This window comes from Pogoniulus pusillus, chromosome 6, assembly GCF_015220805.1.
Source record: "Pogoniulus pusillus isolate bPogPus1 chromosome 6, bPogPus1.pri, whole genome shotgun sequence".
Taxonomy (NCBI): domain Eukaryota; kingdom Metazoa; phylum Chordata; class Aves; order Piciformes; family Lybiidae; genus Pogoniulus; species Pogoniulus pusillus.
This window is the reverse complement of record NC_087269.1, coordinates 25,078,060-25,100,259: the sequence shown is the minus strand read 5'-3', so window position 1 is coordinate 25,100,259 and position 22,200 is coordinate 25,078,060. Positions and strand designations below refer to the sequence as shown.

Here is a 22,200-nt window from a genome sequence, read left to right as displayed (position 1 = left end):
AGCCTTGAGCTCTGTGGTAAAGGGTTGGACTTGATGATCTGTGAGGTCTCTTCCAACCTTGGTGATACTGTGATACTGTGATACTGTGTGAATCAACAGCTTTAATGAGAGTAATTTTGCTTAAGGTCCAGGTACCTAACCCTTGCTATGAACTTTATTCACGTGAGACTGTGGCATTTCTGCTCTGTGTAATCTTAGGTCTTCTAACTTTTGATTTGATAATAATTTTGGCACCATGTATGAGAAATTTGGGTGTGATGCCTTTAAGGAACCAGAGAAAGAGACGGATATCCTTGACTAAAGACAGAGAGAATGTAAACACTCCTAGCTCAGAGGGAGAGCAAGGGGGGGGCACTACTGCACCTCCTCCCATAGATTCTGGGCATGCGGCCAAAGTCTCAGTTGTTGACAAAAACATCAATAACACAGCATAGGGAGGGAATGGTGCCACATCCAGTTGGCAGCCAGTCCCTAGTGGTGTTCCCCAAGGATCAGTGCTGGGCCCAGTCCTGTTCAATATCTTTAGTGATGATCTGGATGAGGGGATTGAGTCCAGCATCAGTAAGTTTGCAGATGACACCAAGCTAGGAGCAGGTGTGGAGCTGTTGGAAGGTAGGAGAGCCCTGCAGAGGGACCTGGCCAGGCTGGATAGGTGGGCAGAGGCCAAGGGGATGACATTTAACAAGGCCAAGTGCAGGGTTCTGCACTTTGGCCACAATAACCCCAAGCAGAGCTACAGGCTGGGGACTGAATGGCTGGAAAGCAGCCAAGAGGAAAGGGACCTGCAGGCACCATTCCCTCCCTATGGTGATCTCTCTGATCAGGAAAAGAACTATGCTTTGTTCACAGATGGTTCCTGTCATCTTGTTGGGAACAAGAGAAGATGGAATTCAGCAGTCTGGAGTCCTACCAGGAGAGTCACCGAAGCGAGAGATGGCAAAGGAGAATCCAGTCAGTTCGCTGAGGTAAAAGCTGTTCAACTTGCTCTTGATGTGGCTGAACATGAGAATTGGCCTATCCTTTACCTCTACACCGACTCGTGGATGGTAGCCAATGCTCTATGGGGTTGGCTAAAGGACTGGAAGAAGCATGGCTGGCAGAGGAAAGGAAAGCCTATTTGGTGTGCTGATCTATGGCAGGACATTGATGCACAGCTGGAGAGAACTCCAGTGAAGGTGCGGCACGTAGACGCACACATGCCTAAGAGTAGAGCCACTGAGGAACACCAACACAACCAGCAGGCAGACCAAGCTGCTAAGATGTCTCAAGCTGATACCAACTCTGATCTTGACCTTGACTGGAAACACCGAGGTGAGCTGTTCCTAGCTCGGTGGGCCCATGACTCATCTGGACATCAAGGCAGAGATGGAACATACCGATGGGCTCGCGATAGGTCAATTGACTTGTCCATGGATGCTATCACCCAAGTCATCTATGACTGTGACATTTGTGCTGCTATTAAGCAGGCTAAGTGAATCAAGCCCTTATGGTATGGTGATAGATGGTCAAAGTACAAGTATGGTGGAGCCTGGCAGATTGACTACATCTCTTTACCTCAATCTCGTTCTGGCAAGCAGTATGTGCTAACGATGGTAGAAGCCAGCACTGGATGGTTGGAAACCTATCCAGTTCCACATGCTACTGCACGTAACATCATTGTTGGCTTGGAGAGACAGATCTTGTGGAGACATGGAACTCCAGAGAGAATCGAGTCAGACAATGGCACTCATTTCAAGAACAATCTTGTGAAGAACTGGGCCAAAGAGCATGGTATTGAATGGATCTATCACATACCCTACTATGCACCAGCTTCAGGGAAGATTGAGCGCTACAACGGTTTGCTGAAAACCACCCTGAAAGCCATGGGGGTTGGAACTCTGAAAAACTGGGACAAACATTTAGCACAAGCTACCTGGTTGGTAAACAGTAGAGGTTCAGTAAACAGAGCAGGACCTGCACAATCAGACTTGGTCCCAACAGTAGATGGTGATAAAGTTCCTGTTGTACGTGAAAAGAATCTGTTAGGGAAAACTGTTTGGGTATTTTCTCCTTCGGGCAAAGGGAAACCTGTCCAAGGAGTGGTGTCTGCTGAAGGTCCTGGTCACACCTACTGGGTAATGCAGGACAATGGTGAAATCCAGTGTATTCCACAGAGAAATCTAACCTTAGCTGAGAGAGTCTAAATTCAGAGTGTATGATACAAGCTGTTAGGAGTTTTCTGTTCTAGGTACCAGTGTGGGTAATTTCTAAAGAGTGGGGGGGCAGGGAACATCCAAACCATCACAGCTTGTCCTTGCCACAATGGAAGGCAATGCCTTGTTTGTCCTCCATTTGTAGGAGAACGTAGGGTAGTCAATATTTGTTTGTCACTGAGTGCAGCTTCAGCAAGTTTGCTGCCCACACCAAGCTGTGTGGTGCAGCAGCCAGGCTGGAGGGCAGGGATCCATCCAGAGGCACCTGCACAGGCTGCAGAGGTGGGCACAAGCCAACCTCCTGAGGGTCAACAAGACCAAGTGCAAGGTCCTGCAGCTGGGTGGAGGCAATGCCAAGCACAAGTGCAGGCTGGGCAGTGCCTGGCTGGAGAGCAGCCCTGAGGAGAGGGACTTGGGGGTGCTGGTGGAGGAGAAGCTCAACAGGAGCCAGCAGTGTTCTGTGGCAGCCCAGAAAGCCAAGCAGAGCCTGGGCTGCATCAGGAGAACTGTTGCTAGCAGGTTGAGGGTGGTGATTCTCCTCCTCTACTGTGCTCTGCTGAGACTCCACCTGGAGTACTGCATCCAGTTCTGGAGCCCCTGGGACAAGAAGGATGTGGAGATGCTGGAGAGTGTCCAGAGCAGGGCCAGGAGGATGCTTAGAGGGCTGGAGCAGCTCTGCTGTGTGGACAGACTGAAAGAGTTGGGGCTGTTTGGTCTGGAGAAGAGGAGGCTCCCAGGTGACCTTATTGTGGCCTTCTGGGACAAAAAAGCTGGGGAAGGACTTTTCAGGATATCAGGGAGTGCCAGGACTGGGGGGAATGGAGCAGAGCTGGAGGTGGGGAGGAAGTTGTTGAGCATGAGAGTGGTGAGAGGCTGGAATGGGTTGCCCAGGGAGGTGGTTGAGGCCCCATGGCTGGAGGTGTTTAAGGCCAGGCTGGATGAGGCTGTGTGCAGCCTGCTCTAGGGTAGGGTGTCCCTGGGCATGGCAGGGGGGTTGGAACTGGCTGCTGCTTGTGGTCCCTTCCAGCCCTGACTGGTTGTGTGATTCTGTGAAACCATGTCTCTCAACATCACATCTGCACAGCTTTTAAGTTTCTCTAGCAACAGGGGCTCCACCACTGCCCTTGGCAGCCTGGGGCAGGGATTGACAACTCTTGCAGTGAAGAAATTGTTCCCTGTGTTCAGCCTAAACTAAGACAGTGGCCAAGCTCAGCCTTGAGCCCTGCTGGATTCTTTCCAGGAAACAAGCAGAGCTTCACTGCTTGCAGAAGCTGATTTCTTTTCCCAAAGCAAAGTTATTTCAGGTTCCTGCTCAGATGTGGCTGTTGGGATTTCTGCCACAGCAACTGAGATGGCTCTGGGAAACAAGGCTGAGCAGGACTGGATGAGGTTCACCACTTCATGGAGGCAAATCTGGGAGAGGATCTCAGATGCCTGTTGAGAAGGTGTTGCACTTAAGAGACCTAGGGATGTGCTTAGTGGGGGTTGGGGCAGTATACAGCTGTCAGCAGGGAATGGCCCTGGGAGAAGGAGTCCTCTGAACACAGAGTGGTGTTCCCTGTCTGCTCTGAGCAGCCTTGCTGGTGGTTTGCTGGCACAAAAGGGTGACAGAAAATCACTCTCTTGGGAACAGCCATAGAAATGCTGCAGAGAACATCACCAGAACACATGAACCTTGCCATGAACAGTGCCAGTGACACGCTGCCTGAGGGCTACACATGGAGTCAAGGAATGCTTTGGCTGGGAAGGACCTTCCAAACTCATCCAATGCAATCCCCCCTGCACTCTGACATCTCCAACCAAAGGAGGTTGCTCACAGCTCCACATGACCTGATCTGCAATGCTGCCAGCCGTTGGGCAGTTCCCACCTCTATGGGCAGCCTGGGCCAAGCTCTCCCCACCCTCAGTGCCCAACATTTCTCCCTTCTCTTCACTCTCAGTCTCCTTCTTTCAGTCCAAACCACCCCGCCTTGTCCTGCCACAGCAGGCCCTGCTCAAAACTCTATCACCAGCTTTCTGCTGGGCCCCTTGAAGCACTGCAAGGCCTCCAGAAGCCCTTTTTGGAGCCTTCTCTGCAGGATGAACAAGCCCAACTCTGCCAGCCTGGCCTCACAGCAGAGCCCTGCCAGCCCTGCTGTGGCCCTGCTGTAATAGGTCCATCCATCCATGAGTTAAAAGAAGCACTGGAAATGCTCCTGGTGAAGCCCAAATCCACCAAACCACACCAAAATCCATTAGAGAAACAGAGTGGACATGTGCAGGCTACACTGACACCCTGCACAGGTCAACCAGGAGTTGACAGTGGCTATAAAGGAGGAAACTTGGACTGTTTCATTGAAAGGTGATGAGCAGTGCTGCTGACAGCTTAATAGTCACTAGAAAGGAGCTTGACAGCAACCACAAGTCTGGATGGAGAAAATGTTTGAGTGAAAAGGTTTGGGTGAAAAGGTTTGGGCATTCTTTGGACATCCTGCTTTAGGGCTGCCAAAGAATCCTGCTCTCTTCCACCCTCTGACAGCAAGTTCAGCACCCCCCAGGGCAAGCAAACCCCTCTTGCTCTTTCACAGCAAGCTGGGAAAGCCTTTTGAGTGTCAGACCCAGCCCCTGAGCCCTGCCTGCTGCAGGAGCTTGCAGGACCTTGGGTGAACGGAGCCAAGGAGTGCAGTGAAACACCACTGCCGATGTCACAATCTGGGTGATCCACGGGGGAGGGAGGCAGGGAGAGAAAGGGATTAAGATGAGACAGGGAGAGGAGGCTGAAGGACAGAAGGGGCCAAGGTAATTTCGATCAGCTAATCCTGTTTGGTTTCCCTCTATAGAGGGCTTTGTGGGGACAGAGCTGACAAAGACATCAAAGGAGGAGCTGGGCTGCAAAGGAGGAGTGGAGCTGCTCCCCCCTGCCTCTGCTCCCAGTTAAACACAAGCCAGGAGGCTTTTCATGTCCTGCATGGGCACGGGGGAAAGGGTGACAACACAAAAGAGGACAGAGAGGGAAAGGTTCATGCAGAAGAAAAGGGAGATGGCAGGCAAATCCCACTGGCCTTGTCAAAAGAAGTAAGTAGAAAGGAGAAAAACATCTGAGGGAAGGGATGAAAGTGGCAGCTCTCTGCTGGCCTGTGGAAAGTAAGGGAAGAAACAAGATGGGGGAGAGAAAAATGTGCAGCAGTGAGTGATCCTGCTGGGGTCTCCTGCTCTGAAGGGCCTTTCATCACAGGAAAACTCAATCACAGCATGGAGGGACTCCAAGAAGGGACCTCTGGAGATCATCCAGTCCAAGCCCCTGCCAAAGCAGGGCACCCACAGCAGCTTGCCCAGGAGCACAATGGCCAAGGGGTATTGGAAGCTCTCCACACAAGGAGACTCCACAACCTCTCTGGGCAGCCTGCTCCAGGCCTCCAGCACCCTCACAACAAACTTTCTCCTCCTGCTCACACGGAACCTCCTGGATGCCACTTTGTGCCCATTGCCCCTTGGCCTGGCCCTGGGCACCACTGACAAGAGCCTGGCCTCAGCCTCTTGCCCCCCACAGCTCCTTTAGCTCTTGCTGAGCATTGCTCAGCTGCCCTCTGGGGCTGCTCTTCTGCAGGCTCTCAGCCCCAGGCCCCTCAGCAGCTCTGCAGCCTGCCCTGGACTCTCTCCAGCAGTTCCCTGGCTCTCTGCAACTGGGGAGCCCAGAACTGGCCCCAGAACTCCATCTGTGATCTCACTGGTTATGCCTCACCCAGAGCCCCTTCTCCTGGCACAGACTGCCCACAGACCAAGAACTGTCTCTGATGTGACTTCCTCAAGCACCTTCAGACAAAATAAAGCACAGTGTCAGCAGGAAGCTCCAGTGTGTAGTGCCTGGAGCTCACAAGAGTCACGCAGAAGAAACCTGTTGGCCATGGAGCTAAGTAGGAGAACTTACACTTGGTATTATGGGAGGTGTCAGCGTCCCTTTGCGTAACCCTTCCCAGTTAAAGCCTTCAAACCATCTGGAAGGGAAGGGAGAAGGAGACAGTTAGACAAGGGGAAGGATCCCCCACTCAGAGGGCTTAATCTCCTGCAGCCAGCTTTTTCCAGCTCTCCAACTGGCCTCTACAAGGCCTCCTGTCAGCTGCAGTTTTTGGGACTGAAACTGGAGCTTGTGTAGCAAGCCAGGGGTGGTACCATGGCACCAGCACCAATGCTGAAGGCTCCCAAGCACACCTTTCCTGACTGCAGGTGTCCTGGCAGCTGCCCTTTGCTTTTGAGAGGTCAGTCCCTCCAAGGTGAGACCCTAAATGCCCTTTCTTCCTGGGAGAGGGGCAGCTAAGGGATGCCCTTTCCTCCTGGGAGAGGGGCAGCTAAGGGATGCCTTTTCCTCCTGGGAGAGGGACAACTAAGGGATACCCTTTCCTCCTGGGAGAGGGACAACTAAGGGATACCCTCCTCCTAGTTTGTGCACCTCAGGTTTGTTCAAGCTACAGCATCTGAGGTGGGTGGATGAGCTCTGAGCTGAACCTTCAACCCATCCACTAATAATGTCCGTTCAAGCTCTTTCTGTTGCTTTAGGGATGGGAAAAGGGATGAGTTCCTGCTGTGAGCCTCTAACCTTTTCTTATCCCCTTCCAGCAGTGTGTAAAGTTGGGAGCCATCACTGCAACTGCTCCCCTCAGACCAAGAGAGAAGCTGAAATAGCTTCATGGGCATAGGGGAAGGGAAATGGAGGGAGAGCTGGGAGCTGGCTGAGGGAGAAGACACTTACTTGTGCTTTTGGATGTCCTTCACTCCATTCTTCAGGTTCCCTAATCTTTCTGATGGATTGTCCCTACAAAAACGAGGGGCAAAGTGGTTACTTTCCTCTCCCTGCTGGACAATGGATTGCACAGAATCATGGAAGTGGCTGGGTTGGACTGGATGAGCTCTGGAGGTCACTTCTGACCCAACCCATTCTGTGAGTCCTTGATTCTATATTTAGCTTTCTAACAGGCAGATCATGGAATCATAGAATGACAGAACCAGTCAGGGTTGGAAGGGACCACAAGGATCAGCCAGTCCCAACCCCCTGCCATGCCCAGGGACACCCTACCCCAGAGCAGGCTGCACACAGCCTCAGCCAGCCTGGCCTTAAACACCTCCAGCCATGGGGCCTCAACCACCTCCCTGGGCAACCCATTCCAGCCTCTCACCACTCTCATGCTCAACAACTTCTCCTCACCTCCAGGTTGACTCTCTCCACCTCCAGCTCTGCTCCATTCCCCCCAGTCCTGTCACTCCCTCACAGCCTAAAATGTCCCACTCCAGCTTTTCTGTAGGCCCCCTTAAGATCCTGGAAGGCCACAAGAAGATCACCTGGGAGCCTCCTCTGCTCCAGACCAAACAGCCCCAAATCTCTGTCTGTCCTCACAGCAGAGCTGCTCCAGCCCTCTGAGCATCCTCCTGGCCCTGCTCTGGACACACTCCAGCATCTCCACAGCCCTCTTGTCCCAGGGTCTCCAGAACTGGATGCAGGACTCCAGATGGGGTCTCAGCAGAGAGGAGCAGAGGGGGAGAATCACCTCCCTGGCCCTGCTGGCCACACTGCTCCTGATGCAGCCCAGGCTCTGCTTGGCTTTCTGGGCTGCAAGTGCACACTGCTGGCTCCTGTTGAGCTTCTCCTCCAGCAGCACCCCCAAGTCCCTCTCCTCAGGGCTGCTCTCCAGCAGGCACTGCCCAGCCTGCATTTGTGCTTGGCATTGCCTCCACCCAGATGCAGGACCTTGCCCTTGCTCTTGTTGACCCTCAGGAGGTTGGCTTGTGCCCACCTCTGCAGCCTGTGCAGGTGCCTCTGGATGGATCCCTGCCCTCCAGCCTGGCTGCTGCACCACACAGCTTGGTGTGGGCAGCAAACTTGCTGAGGCTGCACTCAGTGCCTGTGTCCATGGCACCCACAAAGATGTTGAACATGACTGGTGCCAGGACTGACCCCTGAGGAACACTGCTTTTCCCTGGCCTGCACTTGGCCATGGAGCCATTGACAGCCACTCTCTTGGTGTGGCCATCAAGCCAGTTCTTTATCCATCAGTGCTCCACCCATCAAACCCATGTGTCACCAGCCTGGAGACCAGGATGTGGTGTGGGACAGTGCCAAAGGCTTTGTTCAGCTCCAGGCCACTGCCATCCGTGGCTCAGCCCTCAGCTATGAATGTTGTGACCTGCTCATAGAAGGCCACCAGGTTTGCCAGGCAGGATTTGCCCTTGGTGCAGCCATGCTGATTGTACCCAGACACCTCTTCACTGTTGTCCTGTCTCAGTAGTGCCTCCAGGAGGATCTGCTCCATGATCTTACCAGGCACAGAGGTGAGACTGACTGGCCTGGAGTTCCCCTGCTCCTCCTTCCTCCCATGGCTTCCTGCCATGGCTTGAAGGCCATGGAGGTCCAACCTGTCTGAGTGAGCCCCAGGCAGTGCTTACCTGCATAGTTTTTTGATTAGATTAGCAGCATTTTTGGCAATCTTCTTTGGAAATTCAATCATGTCTATTCCCCTCAGGATGATGTTGTAGGTCTTCATGGGGTCTGGGCCTGAGAAAGGAGGACTTCAGAGGGGAGAGGGAAAATGAAGAGCATTAAAAGCTTTGTCTTGGAAAAAGCATTAATGGAATAAACCCCGAGCAGAAAGTGAGATGGGAGAAGGTGGAGGACAGCTGGCAGTGCTCTACTCCCTCTGGTCTCAGAACCACAGAACCACAGAACAGAGATGGTTGGAGGAGCCCTCCAAGCTGATCCAATCCAACCTTTGACCTGCAGGGTCACCACTAAACCATGTCCCTGCGTGCCAGCTCCACAGACTGCTCAAACAGCTCCAGGGATGGTGACTCCAGCAGTGCCCTGAGCAGCCTGTCCCAGGGCTCAGCAAGGTTTCCAGGGCACAAAGGCAGGGTGGCTGCTGGCACTTGTGCTTTCCACCTCCAGTTATTTCCCCCTCCCCCCTTACAGTTTTTCCAACAGTAAGTCTGTGAGTCAAACTTTGAGCCACAGGCTCACAGCAAACACCCAGTGGGAAGAGCCCTCCAAGCCACTCCAGTCCTCTGCAGGGTCACCACTAAACCATGTCCCTGAGTGCCAGCTCCACAGGCTGCTCGAACCCCCCCAGGGATGGTGCCTCCAGCACAGCCCTGGGCAGCCTGTGCCAATGTTTGAGAACCCTTCCAGTGCAGAAATCTTCCCTGAGCTCCAGCCTGAGCCTCCCCTGCTGCAGCTTGGAGCCATCACCTCCTGTCCCTTGCCACCAAGGAGCAGAGGCTGTCTCTTCCAGCTCCAGCCCCCTTTCAGGATGCTGTAGAGAACAATGAGCTCTGCCCTCAGCCTCCTCTTCTCCAGCCTGAACACCTCTAGCTCCCTCAGCCCCTCCTCATACTCCAGGTGCTCCAGACCCTTCTCTCACCTTGCTGCCCTTCTCTGGATGAGCTGCAGCCCCTCAATGTCTTTCCTGCAGTGAGGGGCCCAGAACTGAACACAACCCTCAGTCTTAGCCATTTCTCAGACAAGGACCTCTGAGCAGTCTCTGGGCTGCAGGGAGGCACAAAAGAGCCAGGTTTTCCCAGGGCAGCAGATGCTGAACCTGTCCTGCCCACAATGGCCTCTGCCCCAGCATGCTGTGAGCAAGGCAGCATAGGCTGGGTGTGCTTTGGGACAGGCTCTCCGTGGGGATTAAGCAGGTTTCTATTGCTTCCACACAACAAGGGCTGGGGGCTCTGGGTCCCTTCAGCCCTGAAGCATGAGTAGGTTGAGGTGATGACTCCTTCTGCAGCTCCTGTGTCCTTGGAATGAGAGATGGGGGATGAGGTGAGGAGGTGCAAGGAAGCCACTGCTGCCAGCAACAGCAGGGAGAGATCCACCATATCCCAACAAGGGAAAGGATGGATCTAGGGGCTCCAAGTCTCCACAGTGTCAGGTCTACCTCCTCCTTTTCTGCCCATCACTGAACCTCCCCATCTCAGTTTAATTCCAGACTCTTTCCTTTTCCTAACCACGTTCAGAGCCAAGAATTGTTGGTGTCATTTCACAGCTTCATAGACCGCACTGGGTTAGGAGGGGCCTTCAAAGGGCATCTTGCCCAACCGCCCTGCAGGCAGCAGGGACACCTCCAGCTAGATCAGGCTGCACAGGGACACATCCAGGCTGAATCTGGATGTCTCCAGGGGTGGCCTCAAGCACAGCCCTGGGCAGCCCTTACCAGTCTCTCCCCACCCTCACTGGGCACAACTCCCTCCTGATGTCCAACCTACATCTGCCCTGCTCTACTCCAAACCATTGCCCTCAGCTTATCCCCACAGGCCCTTCTGAACACTCCCTCCCCAGCCTGCCTGCAGCTCCCCTGCAGATGTTGAAAAGCAGCTCTAAGGTCTCTATAGTCTCTTCTCCAGCCTCAATAGCCAAACTCTCCCAGCCTGTCCCCACAGAGGAGCTTCTCCATCCCTCTGATTACTTCTGTGGCCTCCTCTGCACCTGCTCCAACAGCTCCATGTCCTTCTTGTGCTGGGGGTCTCAGAGCTGGCCACAGCACTGCAAAAACCACTCCTCAAGAGCTTGCTCATGTCTCAGCCTTTGAGAGGTCCACATGGCAGCTGTGATCTCAAGTGGCACAAGCTGATGCCCGGGTTCATTAGCAGAGAGCTGAGCTGCTGAGGCAGCCAGCAGCCCTGAACCTTCCCAGCTCCTAATCAGGGTGACAATAGCAGAAATAGTGGGATCTCCTCTGGGCAGCTGTGACAGCCCTGATGCCCATACCTGCCAGTCAGGAGCTCATACATTAGGATTCCCAGTGACCAGTAGTCTGCTGAAATCTCATGACCTTTGTTCAGGATGATCTCAGGGGCCACATACTCCGGGGTCCCACAAAAAGTCCATGTTTTCTTTCCAAATCCTATTTTCTTTGCAAAGCCAAAATCGACCTGTGGAGAGGAGCAGAGGGTAGCAATCCAGGGCAGAGCAGGAGAGGGAATGTCAGCTCTGGGCTCAGCCCCTCTTGAAGTGAAGCAAAGCAGAAAGGAGGTTTCCTCATGGGAATGTTCTCCCAACCAAAGCATCCTGGCCTGTTCCCACAGGGGCAGACTCTGCTCAGAGGCTTGGAGCTCGTGGAGAGCCCCAGAGGGTCAGGACTGGGTCCCAGTCTTATTAAACATCTTAGAATCATAGAATCAAGAAGGTGGGAAGAGGGGTTGGAAATGGATGATCATAGAATCATAGAATCACAGACTCAAGCAGGTTGGAAGAGACTTCCAAGCTCATCCAGCCGAACCTAGCACCCAGCCCTGGCCAATCAACCAGACCATGGCACTAAGTGCCCCAGCCAGGCTTGGCTTCAGCACCTCCAGGCACAGCCACTCCACCACCTCCCTGGGCAGCCCATTCCAATGGCAAATCACTCCCTGGTTGTCTGCTGGCACAGCACTGGGAGCAGAGCCTGACACCCCTCAGGCTGTGCTGCCAGCCAGCCAGACCTGGACAGGCTGCAGAGCTGGGCACAGGCAACCTCATGCAGTTCAGCGAGGGCAAGGGTAGGATCCAGTCCCTGGGGAGGAACAACCTCCTGCAGCAGGACAGCTGAGGGGAGACCTGCTGGGAAGCAGAGGAAGGAGCTGGGAGCGCAGGGGGACAGCCAGTTCCCCAGGAGCCAGCAATGTGCCCTCAGAGGATGGTCCAAAAAGACCAATGAGGTGCTGGGGTTCAGGAGGGAGAATGTGGCCAGCAGGGCAAGGGAGGTTCTCCTGCCCCTCTCAACTCTGCCCTGATGAAGCTGAGGCCACTTGTGAGGTCCTGGGTCCAGCTCCATGGGGAGGGACCTGGGAGTGCTGGGGGACAAGAGGATGACCACAAGCCAGCAATGTGCCCTCACGGCCAAGAAGGGTCCTGATCTAGGGTAGGGTGTCCCTGCCCAAGGCAGGGGAGTTGGAACTAGATGATCCTTGTGGTCCCGTCCAACCCTGACTGATTCTATGATGCTAAGGCCAATGGGGTGCTGGGATGCACGGAGAAGAGAGGGGCCAGCAGGTCGAGGGAGGTTCTCCACCCCTCTACCCTGTCCAGCTGAGTCCGTATCTGGCTAACCCTCTGCTCTTCTCTGCTTGCCAGCAGTGAGGAGGCCCAGGCAGCTGCTGCAGCTACTCACCAGTTTGGCATAACCTCTGTGATCCAGAATGAGGTTTTCTGGCTTGAGGTCCCTGTAGATGATCCCTTTGGAATGCAGATAGGCGAAGGCTTCCACCACACACGCCGTGTAAAACCTGGTGGTGGAGTCCTCAAAGGAACCTCTGCACAGCGGGGGAGAAAGTCCAGAGAGACACAGATGAACCACAGAGGAACTTCAGTCACATTTCATAGAATCAAGCAGGTTGGAAGAGAGCTCCAAGCTCATCCAGCCCAACCTAGCACCCAGCCCTGCCCAATCAACCAGACCATGGCACTAAGTGCCCCAGCCAGGCTTGGCTTCAACACCTCCAGGCACAGCCACTCCACCACCTCCCTGTGCAGCCCATTCCAATGCCAATCACTCTCTCTGACAACAACTTCCTAACAACATCCAGCCTAGACCTGCCCTGGCACAACTTGAGGCTGTGTCCCCTTCTTCTGTTGCGGGTGGCCTGGCAGAAGAGCCCAACCCCACCTGGCTACAGCCTCCCTTCAGGGAGCTGCAGACAGCAATGAGCTCTGCCCTGAGCCTCCTCTGCTGCAGGCTGCACACCCCCAGCTCCCTCAGCCTCTCCTCACAGGGCTCTGCTCCAGGACCCTCCCCAGCCTTGCTGCTCTTCTCCAAACACCTTCCAGCACCTCAACATCTCTCTTCAATTCAGGAGCCCAGAACTGGACACAGCACTCAAGCTGTAGCCTGAGCAGTGCTGAGCACAGGGGCAGAAGAACCTCCCTTGTCCTGCTGCCCACACTGCTCCTGAGCCAGCCCAGGATGCCATTGGCTCTGCTGCCCATCTGGGCACACTGCTGCCTCCTCTTCAGCTCCTCTCTGTCAGCACCCCCAGGGCCCTCTCTGCCTGGCTGCTCTCAGCCATTCTGTCCCCATCCTGTAGTGCTGCTTGGGGTTGTTGTGGCCAAAGTGTTGAACCCTGCCCTTGGCCTTGTTCAATCTCATCCCATTGGCCTCTGCCCTCCCATCCAGCCTGGCCAGGTCCCTCTGCAGGGCTCTCCTACCCTCCAACAGCTCCACAGCTGCTCCTAGCTTGCTGTCATCTGCAAACTTACTGATGCTGGACTCAATCCCCTCATCCAGATCATCAATAAATGTATTGACCTCAGAACCTTTGCCTTCAGTCCACCCTCACAGCAAACATCTGTTCTCCCTTGCTTAAGATGAAGATAGTCAGGTTGGAGTGACACAAAGTCACTGAAAGAAGTAATTTGTGGAGTTTTTGTTATTATAATCTTTCCCTTTTGAGTGCTAAAGCTGCTTGGAGCTGTGGAGGCTAAGAACAAGAACTAATAGACTCATAGCATCATAGAATTGATACAGCTGGAAAAGACCTCCAGTTCACACACCAGCCACCATGGCCACTAAACCATGGGCCCAAGTGCCATGGCCACACCTCTCTGGCACACCTCCAGCCACGGGGACTCCAACACTGCCCTGGGCAGCCTCTGCCAATCCCTGACCACTCTTGCAGCAAAGAAATCTTTCCTCCTCTCCAACCTAACCCTCCCCTGGCACAATTTCAGGCCAGTTCCTCTTCTTCTATCACCTGAGCCTAGGGAGCAGAGCCCAACCCCCACCTGGCTCCAGCCTCCTCTCAGGGAGCTGTAGAGAGCAATGAGCTCTGCCCTCAGCCTCCTCTTCTCCACACTGCACACCCCCAGCTCCCTCAGCTGCTCCTCCCCAGCCCCCTTCTCCAGAACCTTCCCCACCTTTCTTGACCTTCTCTGCACCTGCTCCAGACCCTCAATGTCCTTCTTGCAGTCAGGAGCCCAAAACACCAGCACTCAAGCTGTGGCCTCAGCAGTGCCCAGTCCAGGAGCACAATCCCTGCCCTGCTCCTGCTTGCCACACCATTGCTGATCCAGGCCAGGGTGCTGGTGCCCTTCTTGCCCACCTGGGCACACCCTGACTCATCTTCAGCTGCTGCCAATCAGCACCCCCAGGTTCTTTTCCCCTGGGCAGTTTCCAGCTGCTGTGTCCCATGCCTGTCACAACAACCTCATCTTGAGTACTGCCTTCAGTTTTGGGCTCCCCAGTTGAAGAGGGACAGGCATCTGCTGGAGAGGGTCCAGCAGAGGGCTACGAGGATGATGAGGGGCCTGGAGGGCACTGCCTGAGGAGTAGAGGCTGAAGGACCTGGGGCTGCTTAGTCTGGAGATTGAGAGGAGATTTAATCAATGTTTATCACTCTCTGAGGGCTGGGTGTCAGGAGCAGGGGGACAGGCTCTGCTTACTGCTCCCTAGGACAGGACAAGGAGCAATGGATGGAAGCTGCAGCACAGGAGGTTCCAGCTCAACACAAGGGGAAACTTCTTGACTGTAAAGCTCACAGAGCACTGGCACAGGCTGCCCAGAGAGGTTGTGGAGTCTCCTTCTCTGAAGCCTTTCAAGGCTTGGCTGGATGTGTTCCTGTGTGACCTGAGCTAGATTGTGTGGTCCTGCTCTGGCAGGCGAGTTGGACTGGATGAGCAATTTGTGTCCCTTCCAACCCCTAACATCCTGTGAGCTGGAGCCTGTGAACCCCATGCCTGGGGCAGAGTCGGAGGAAAATGCCCAGCAGAGAAGGACCTGGATGTGGTGGAGCAATCCCAGTTGCTGGCACTTGAAGAATTAGCAGCTCAGATCTATTTAGCAGATTCCGGATGTGTTTGCAGCAGCAGCCTGGGTGGTTGTAGGAGCTGGTTAGGCTCAGGAGCTGCTGCCTGAGCTAGGTGGCAGCAGAGCCACAAGGGAAAGTCAGGAGAACTGAAGATGGAAGGATGAGGCTCGGGAAAGCTTGATGAGGACAACACAACGCAGCACCTGTACACCGTGCCAGGGTTCTGGTTTTCGTGTAGCAGGGAAGGGACACTGCTAGAAAAGGGGATAAAAAAGTGAAGGGTCTGGAGAAGAGAGCTGGGGAGAAGCAGCTGAGGGAGCTGGGGGTGTGCAGTGTGGAGAAGAGGAGGCTGAGGGCAGAGCTCATTGCTCTCTACAGCTCCCTGGAAGGGGTTGCACTGTGGTGAGGGTTGGACTCTGTTCCCAAGGACCAAGAGGCAGGATGAGAGGAAATGGCCTCAAGTTGCCCCAGGGGATGTTTAGGCTGGAGATGAGGAACAATTTCTGCAAAAACTGCATCCAGTTCTGGAGCCCCTGGGACAAGAGGGATGTGGAGATGCTGGAGTGTGTCCAGAGCAGGGCCAGGAGGATGCTGAGAGGGCTGCAGCAGCTCTGCTGTGAGCACAGACTGAAAGAGTTGGGGCTGTATAGTCTGGAGAAGAGGAGGCTCCCAGGTGACCTTATTGTGGCCTTCCAGCACCTGAAGGGGACTACAAAAAAGCTGGGGAGGGACTTCTGAGGCTGTGAGGGAGTGCCAGGACTGGGGGGAATGGAGCAAAGCTGGAGGTGGGGAGAGTGAGGCTGGAGGTGAGGAGGAAGTTGTTGAGCAGGACAGTGGTGAGAGGCTGGAATGGGTTGCCCAGGGAGGTGGTTGAGGCCCCATGGCTGGAGGTGTTTGAGGCCAGGCTGGCTGAGGCTGTGTGCAGCCTGCTCTAGGGTAGGGTGTCTCTGGGCATGGCAGGGGGAGTTGGAACTGGCTGATGCTTGTGGTCCCTTCCAACCCTGACTGATTCTGTGCTTTTATGATCTGCCTGTCAGAAAGCTAAATATAGAATCATAGACTCACAGAATGGATTGGGTCAGAAGGGACCTCCAAAGGTCACCCAGTCCAACCCTCCTGCAGTCAGCAGGGACAACCTCCACTAGATCAGGTTCCCCACAGCCCTGCCCAGCCTCACCTTGAGTATCTCCAAGGCTGGGGCCTCAACCACCTTCCTGGAGCACCTGTTGCAGTGTTCCAGCAGCCTCATGGCAAAGAACTTGTTTGAAAGCATTGTCAAGCCTTGCCCAGGGCAGTGGCAGGGTCCTCATCCTGTGCTGTGGTGCTGAGGGCCAGGGTTTGGTGGTGACTTGGCAGTGCTGCCTAAAAGCGTTTGGATTTGATGATCTGAAAGGTCTCTTCTAACCAAAATAAGTCCATGACTCCAGAAACTGCAAAACCCCCTTCATTCTAGGTAATTAAAAACTAATCTAACCTTTCCTATCCCAGCCAAAGCTGTTCATTAATACACCAACTTTAATTAAGTGGTGTCCCAGCTGCCAGCCTAGGATGCAGTCAGACTTCCCCCACCTCTCCCTGCCCTGCAGGTGCATCACATGCAGGTTCCACCTGCACCACTGAAACCCAACCCTCAGCCAAAACCAGAGGCAGCAAGGCCAGACGCTCCCACAGCAGGAAATGCCAGCAGAGCACCTCAGCTGTCCTATCAGGGTGGGTCAGGTCATCAATACTTAACTGCCTTTGCCCATGGCACTTCCCTGCTGTGCTGCTGGCAGGGAGTGTTCCTGGCACCCTCCTCTTTCCCACTTGGGTGAGCAGATGATCATGGAATCACAGATTGGGTTGGCTTGGAAGGAACCTTCAAGCTCCTGGCACAGCTGGCAGCTTCTGGCTTGGACAGATTCACTCTGATATGGGTCAAGAACTGTCTGGAAGGCTGGGCCCAGAGAGTGGTCCTGAATGGTGCCACATCCAGCTGGCAGCTGTCACCAGTGGTGTGCCCCAGGGATCAATGCTGGGCACAGTCCTCTGCAGTATCTTTAGTGATGATCTGGACCAGGGGAGTGAGTCCAGCAAAAGTGAGTTTGCAGATGACAGCAAGCTAGGAGCATGTGTGGAGCTGTTGGAGGGTAGGAGAGCCCTGCAGAGGGAGCTGGCCAGGCTGGATGGGTGGGCAGAGGCCAAGGGGATGAGATTGAACAAGGCCAAGTGCAGGGTTCTACACTTTGGCCACAACAACCCCAAGCAGTGCTACAGGCTGGGGACAGAGTGGCTGAGAGCAGCCAGGCAGAGAGGGAGCTGGGGGTGCTGACAGAGGGGAGCTGAAGAGGAGGCAGCAGTGTGCCCAGGTGGGCAGCAGAGCCAATGGCATCCTGGGCTGGCTCAGGAGCAGTGTGGGCAGCAGGACAAGGGAGGTTCTTCTGCCCCTGTGCTCAGCACTGCTCAGGCCACCCCTTGAGTGCTGTGTCCAGTTGTGGGCTCCTGAATTGAAGAGAGATGTTGAGGTGCTGGAAGGTGTTTGGAGAAGAGCAGCAAGGCTGGGGAGGGGCCTGGAGCACAGCCCTGTGAGGAGAGGCTGAGGGAGCTGGGGGTGTGCAGCCTGCAGAAGAGGAGGCTCAGGGCAGAGCTCATTGCTGTCTGCAGCTCCCTGAAGGGAGGCTGTAGCCAGGTGGGGTTGGGCTCTGCTGCCAGGCAGCTAGCAACAGAACAAGGGGACACAGCCTCAAGTTGTGCCAGGGCAGGTCTAGGCTGGATGTTGTTAGGAAGTTGTTGTCAGAGAGAGTGATTGGCAGTGGAATGGGCTGCCCAGGGAGGTGGTGGAGTGGCTGTGCCTGGAGGTGTTGAAGCCAAGGCTGGCTGGGGCACTTAGTGCCATGGTCTGGTTGATTGGGCAGGGCTGGGTGCTAGGTTGGGCTGGATGAGCTTGGAAGTCTCTTCCAACCTGCTTGATTCTGTGATTCTATGAAGTCTGCACTGCCAGAAAGCTTTGTACACGTTGGATACCACTTAAACCACTCCTTATTTTGGATCCTCTTCATCTCTCACCACCTGCCCAGGAGCAAACAGTGCTCCTCACCCCTCTGGGAGGAGCCTACATCAAACATTTCATGCTGTGAGCCGCATCTCTACCCAGGAAGGCCCAGGACCTTTGATTACCTGGAGCCATCTTAGCAAAGATTCCTCCTGGTAGAAGAAAAGTTTCTTTCAACTCACCTGTCCCTGAGAATTGTCCAGAGCTCTCCACCCAGACAGGCTTCCATCAGCATGTACAGGTACTTGCTGTCCTTGAAGGTCCTGTAGAGCCTGTTGGTGGCAAAGGAGAAAATCAGAGCTAAAGCCACACTAGCAGGGGAGGCACCAACTGTGCCCACACCTTGTGGGCTGTGCGCTTCAACCCAGCAAGCACCGCACCGCTAAGGGGGATATGAGCACAGGCTGAGGGAGCTGGGGGTGTGCAGCCTGCAGAGCAGAAGACCCCAAGGGGACCTTAGAGCTGCCTGCCAGTGCCTGAAGGGATCCTGCAGGAAGGCTGCAGAGGAACATTTTCTGAGGGTGTCGGGAACAAGGGGGAATGGTTTGAAGCTGAGGCAGAGCAGGGTTAGACTGGAGCTGAGGAAGTTCTTCAGTAGGAGGGTGGTGAGACTCTGGCACAGGCTGCCCAGGGAGGCTGTGGCAGCCCCCTCCTGGAGGTGTTGAAGGCCAGGCTGGATGAGGCCTTAAGCAAGCTGTGCTGGTGGGAGGTGTCCCTGCCCGTGACAGATGGTTGGAACTGGATGAGCTTTGGAGGTCCCTTGCAGGCTCTGACATCCTGTGAGTCTGTGACTCTGCCAGTCTGATCCCCTGGCTCTGTCACTCCATGCCTGTTTCATGGTCCCTCCCCAGCTCTCCTGTAGCTCCTTTAAGGTACTGGAAGGCTGCTCCAAGGTTTCCCCTTATCCATGCCCTATGTTTCACGTGAGGTATGAACCAGCTGTGGGAACCAGCTACTTGACTACACTTGAATGTGGAACTGCTTAGCACAGCCTGACAGAATGTCAGGGGCTGGAAGGGACCTCCAAAGTTCACCCAGTCCAACCCCCCTGCCAGAGCAGGAGCACCCAGAGCAGATCACACAGGAACACATTCAAGCAGGTTTTGAATATCCCCAGAGGGAGACTCCACAACCTCTTTTCCAGCCTCTTCCAGTCTTCTGTCACCCTCACAGGGAAAAAAAATCTCCTCATGTTTACATGAAACTTCCTATGCCTCAGCTGCCACCACTGCCCCTTGTTCTGTCACTGGGCACCACCCAGCAGAGCCTGGCTCCTGGCACTCACCTGCACATCTTTATAACCATTGCTGAGGTCACCTCTCAGCTCCTCCTCTCCCAGCAGCACAGCCCCAGCTCCCTCAGGCTCCCCTCCTAACAGAGCTGTTCCATTCCCTTCTGCATCTTTGTGGCTCTGCACTGGACACTCTTCAAACAGTTCTGTGTCCTTCTTGAGCTGAATTCAGCTTGGACATTAGGGAGAAATTCCTCTCCACGAGGGTGGTGAGGCACTGGTACAGGTTGCCCAGAGGAGCTGAGGAGACTGTAAGGCTGGAAGTGTTCAAGGGCCAGGTTTGGTGGTGCCTCGAGCAGTCTGGTCATGAGAAGGTCGGGGGGGGTTGAGAGCAGTGGATCTTTGAGGTCCCTTCCAGCCAATCTATGGTAGGAGTCGCACAGCACCACATGAGCTGGTTTGGAAGACATTTAAAGGTGACCTAGTCCAAACCCCTGCACTCAGTAGGGATATCTCCAACCACAGCAGGTTGCTCAGATCCCCAGCTAACCTCACCTGCAGTGGTGCCAGGGATGGGGCAGCTCCTAGCTCTCTGGGCACCCTGGGCCAGGCTCTTGGCACCCTCAGTGTATCAAACTAGCTCTTAGAATCATAGAATCATAGAATCAGCCAGGTTGGAAGAGACCTCCAAGATCATCCAGTCCAACCTATCACCCTGCCCTATCCAATCAACTAGACCATGGCACTAAGTGCCTCATCCAGGCTTTTCTTGAACACCCCCAGGGACGGTGCCTCCACCACCTCCCTGGGCAGCCCATTCCAATGCCAATCACTCTCTCTGTGAAGAACTTCTTCCTAACATCCAGCCTATACCTACCCTGGCACAACTTGAGACTGTGTCCCCTTGTTCTATTGCTGGTTGCCTGGGAGAAGAGGCCACCCCCCACCTGGCTACAATGCCCCTTCAGGTAGTTGTAGACAGTAATAAGATCACCCCTGAGCCTCCTCTTCTCCAGGCTAAACACCCCCAGCTCCCTCAACCTCTCCTCATAGGATTTGTGCTCCAGGCCCCTCACCAGCTTTGTTGCCCTTCTCTGGACACCTTCCAGCACCTCAACATCTCTCTTCAATTCAGGAGCCCAGAACTGGACACAGCACTCAAGGTGTGGTCTGACCAGTGCTGAGTACAGGGGAAGAATAACCTCCCTGCTCCTACTGGCCACACTGTTCCTGATGCAGGCCAGGATGCCATTGGCTCTCTTGGCCACCTGGGCACACTGCTGCCTCATCTTCAGCCTAGTATCTATCAGTACCCCCAGGTCCCTTTCCTCCTGGCTGCTCTCAGCCACTCAGTCCCCAGCCTTTAGTGCTGCTTGGGGTTGTTGTGGCCAAAGTGCAGAACCCTGCACTTGGCCTTGTTCAATCTCATCCCATTGGCCTCTGCCCACCCATCTAGCCTGTCCAGGTCCCTCTGCAGGGCTCTCCTACCTTCCAACTAGTGACAAATCCAGTCAGCAGCATCTTTTATGGAGCTGTGTGATGGAGCAGGGGGAAACCACAGCAGGATTTGGATCTTTCTGAAGGTATTCAGTTAAATATTAACTTAAGGGATGTAGCAAAACAGCCCTGCAGCTACAGCCTGGCTCTGATCTGCTTTCACATCACCATGCCAGACAGCACTGGTACCCTGCCTGCCTCTGCCCAGCAACTCAGTCTCTTCCAACCTGGTTGATTCTATGATTCTGTGATTTTTGGTGTGTGCCACAGCAGAAGGATCCCATCAGACACAGCCCTGATGCAGGCAGGAGCTGGGGTGGTGCATGGCTCAGTGCTTCCCTTCCCGGGAAATATTCTCTGGCTAAAAGGTTCCATTTGCTGCCACAACAAAGTTAAAGAGACAAAATACCCCAACCCAATGTTTCAGATCTTCCCTTCCTGTGGGGGGTACCAGGGTTGGAACTCAGAGTGCAGAGGATACTGAACTAGGTGGCACTGTGGGTATGTTGGAGGACAGGAAGGTTCTACAGGGTGCTCTGGCCAAGCTGGATCCAGGGGCTGAGCAAAATGGGATGGGGTTTAGCAAAGCCAAGTGCTGGGTCCTGCACTTGTGTCACAACAACCCCAGGAAGGCTTCAGGCTCAGGACAGAGTGGCTGGAAACCGCCCAGCAGAGAAGGACCTGGGGGGTGCTGGTTGGCAGATGGGTGAAAAGGAGGCCAGCAGTGTGCCCAGGTAGGCAAGAAGGGCACCAGCAGCCTGGCCTGCAGCAGCAATGGTGTGGCCAGCAGGAGCAGGGCAGGGATTGTGCCCCTGTGCTGGGCACTGCTGAGGCCACAATTTGAGTGCTGGGTTCAGCTTTGGGCTCCTCCCTGCAAGAAAGACATTAAGGGTCTGGAGCAGATGCAGAGAAGGGCAAGAAAGGTGGGGAAGGGTCTGGAGAAGAGGGCTGGGGAGCAGCATCTGAGGGAGCTGGGGGTGTGCAGTGTGGAGAAGAGAAGGCTGAGGGCAGAGCTCATTGCTCTCTGCAGCTCCCTGAGAGGAGGCTGGAGCCAGCTGGGGGTTGGGCTCTGCTCCCTAGGCTCAGGTGATAGAAAAAGAGGAACTGGCCTGAAATTGTGCCAGGGGAGGGTTAGGTTGGAGAGGAGGAAAAATGTCTTTGCTGCCAGAGTGATCAGGGTTTGAAAGGAGGCTGCCCAGGGAGGTGGCAGAGTCCCCATGCCTGGAGGTGTCCCAGATAGGTGCGTCCATGGCACCTGGGGCCATGGTTTAGTGGCCCTGGTGAGGTTGGGTTGGTGGCTGGACTGGATGGTCTTAGAGGGCTCTTCCAACCAGAACAATTCTATGACCCTATGAGATGTGGGGAAGAAAATAAGTTCTAAGGTGGAGAACATCCTTCCATAACAGCAGTGGTGTCTTAGGGGGTGCTTTAAGAAGAGTGTGGCCAGATGCTTGAGACAGGCTCTTCTCAGGCCACACCTGGAGTCCTGGGGCCATTTCTGAGCT

At 54.6% G+C, this 22,200-nt stretch overlaps 1 protein-coding gene across 1 annotated transcript in view; it reads right to left on the bottom strand.

Moving 5' to 3' along the window:
- Window positions 1–22,200, bottom strand: part of PRKG1 (protein kinase cGMP-dependent 1) — a 439,344-nt gene that overhangs the window by 6,746 nt on the left and 410,398 nt on the right. Inside the window, exons 12-17 of the mRNA XM_064145000.1 lie at window positions 18,150–18,239; window positions 12,305–12,446; window positions 10,924–11,087; window positions 8,607–8,729; window positions 6,919–6,981; window positions 6,100–6,166 (exon numbers count right to left, since the gene is read on the bottom strand). Of these exons, the coding sequence (XP_064001070.1) occupies window positions 6,100–6,166; window positions 6,919–6,981; window positions 8,607–8,729; window positions 10,924–11,087; window positions 12,305–12,446; window positions 18,150–18,239 (649 nt within the window). The remainder of the gene's footprint in view (window positions 1–6,099; window positions 6,167–6,918; window positions 6,982–8,606; window positions 8,730–10,923; window positions 11,088–12,304; window positions 12,447–18,149; window positions 18,240–22,200) is intronic.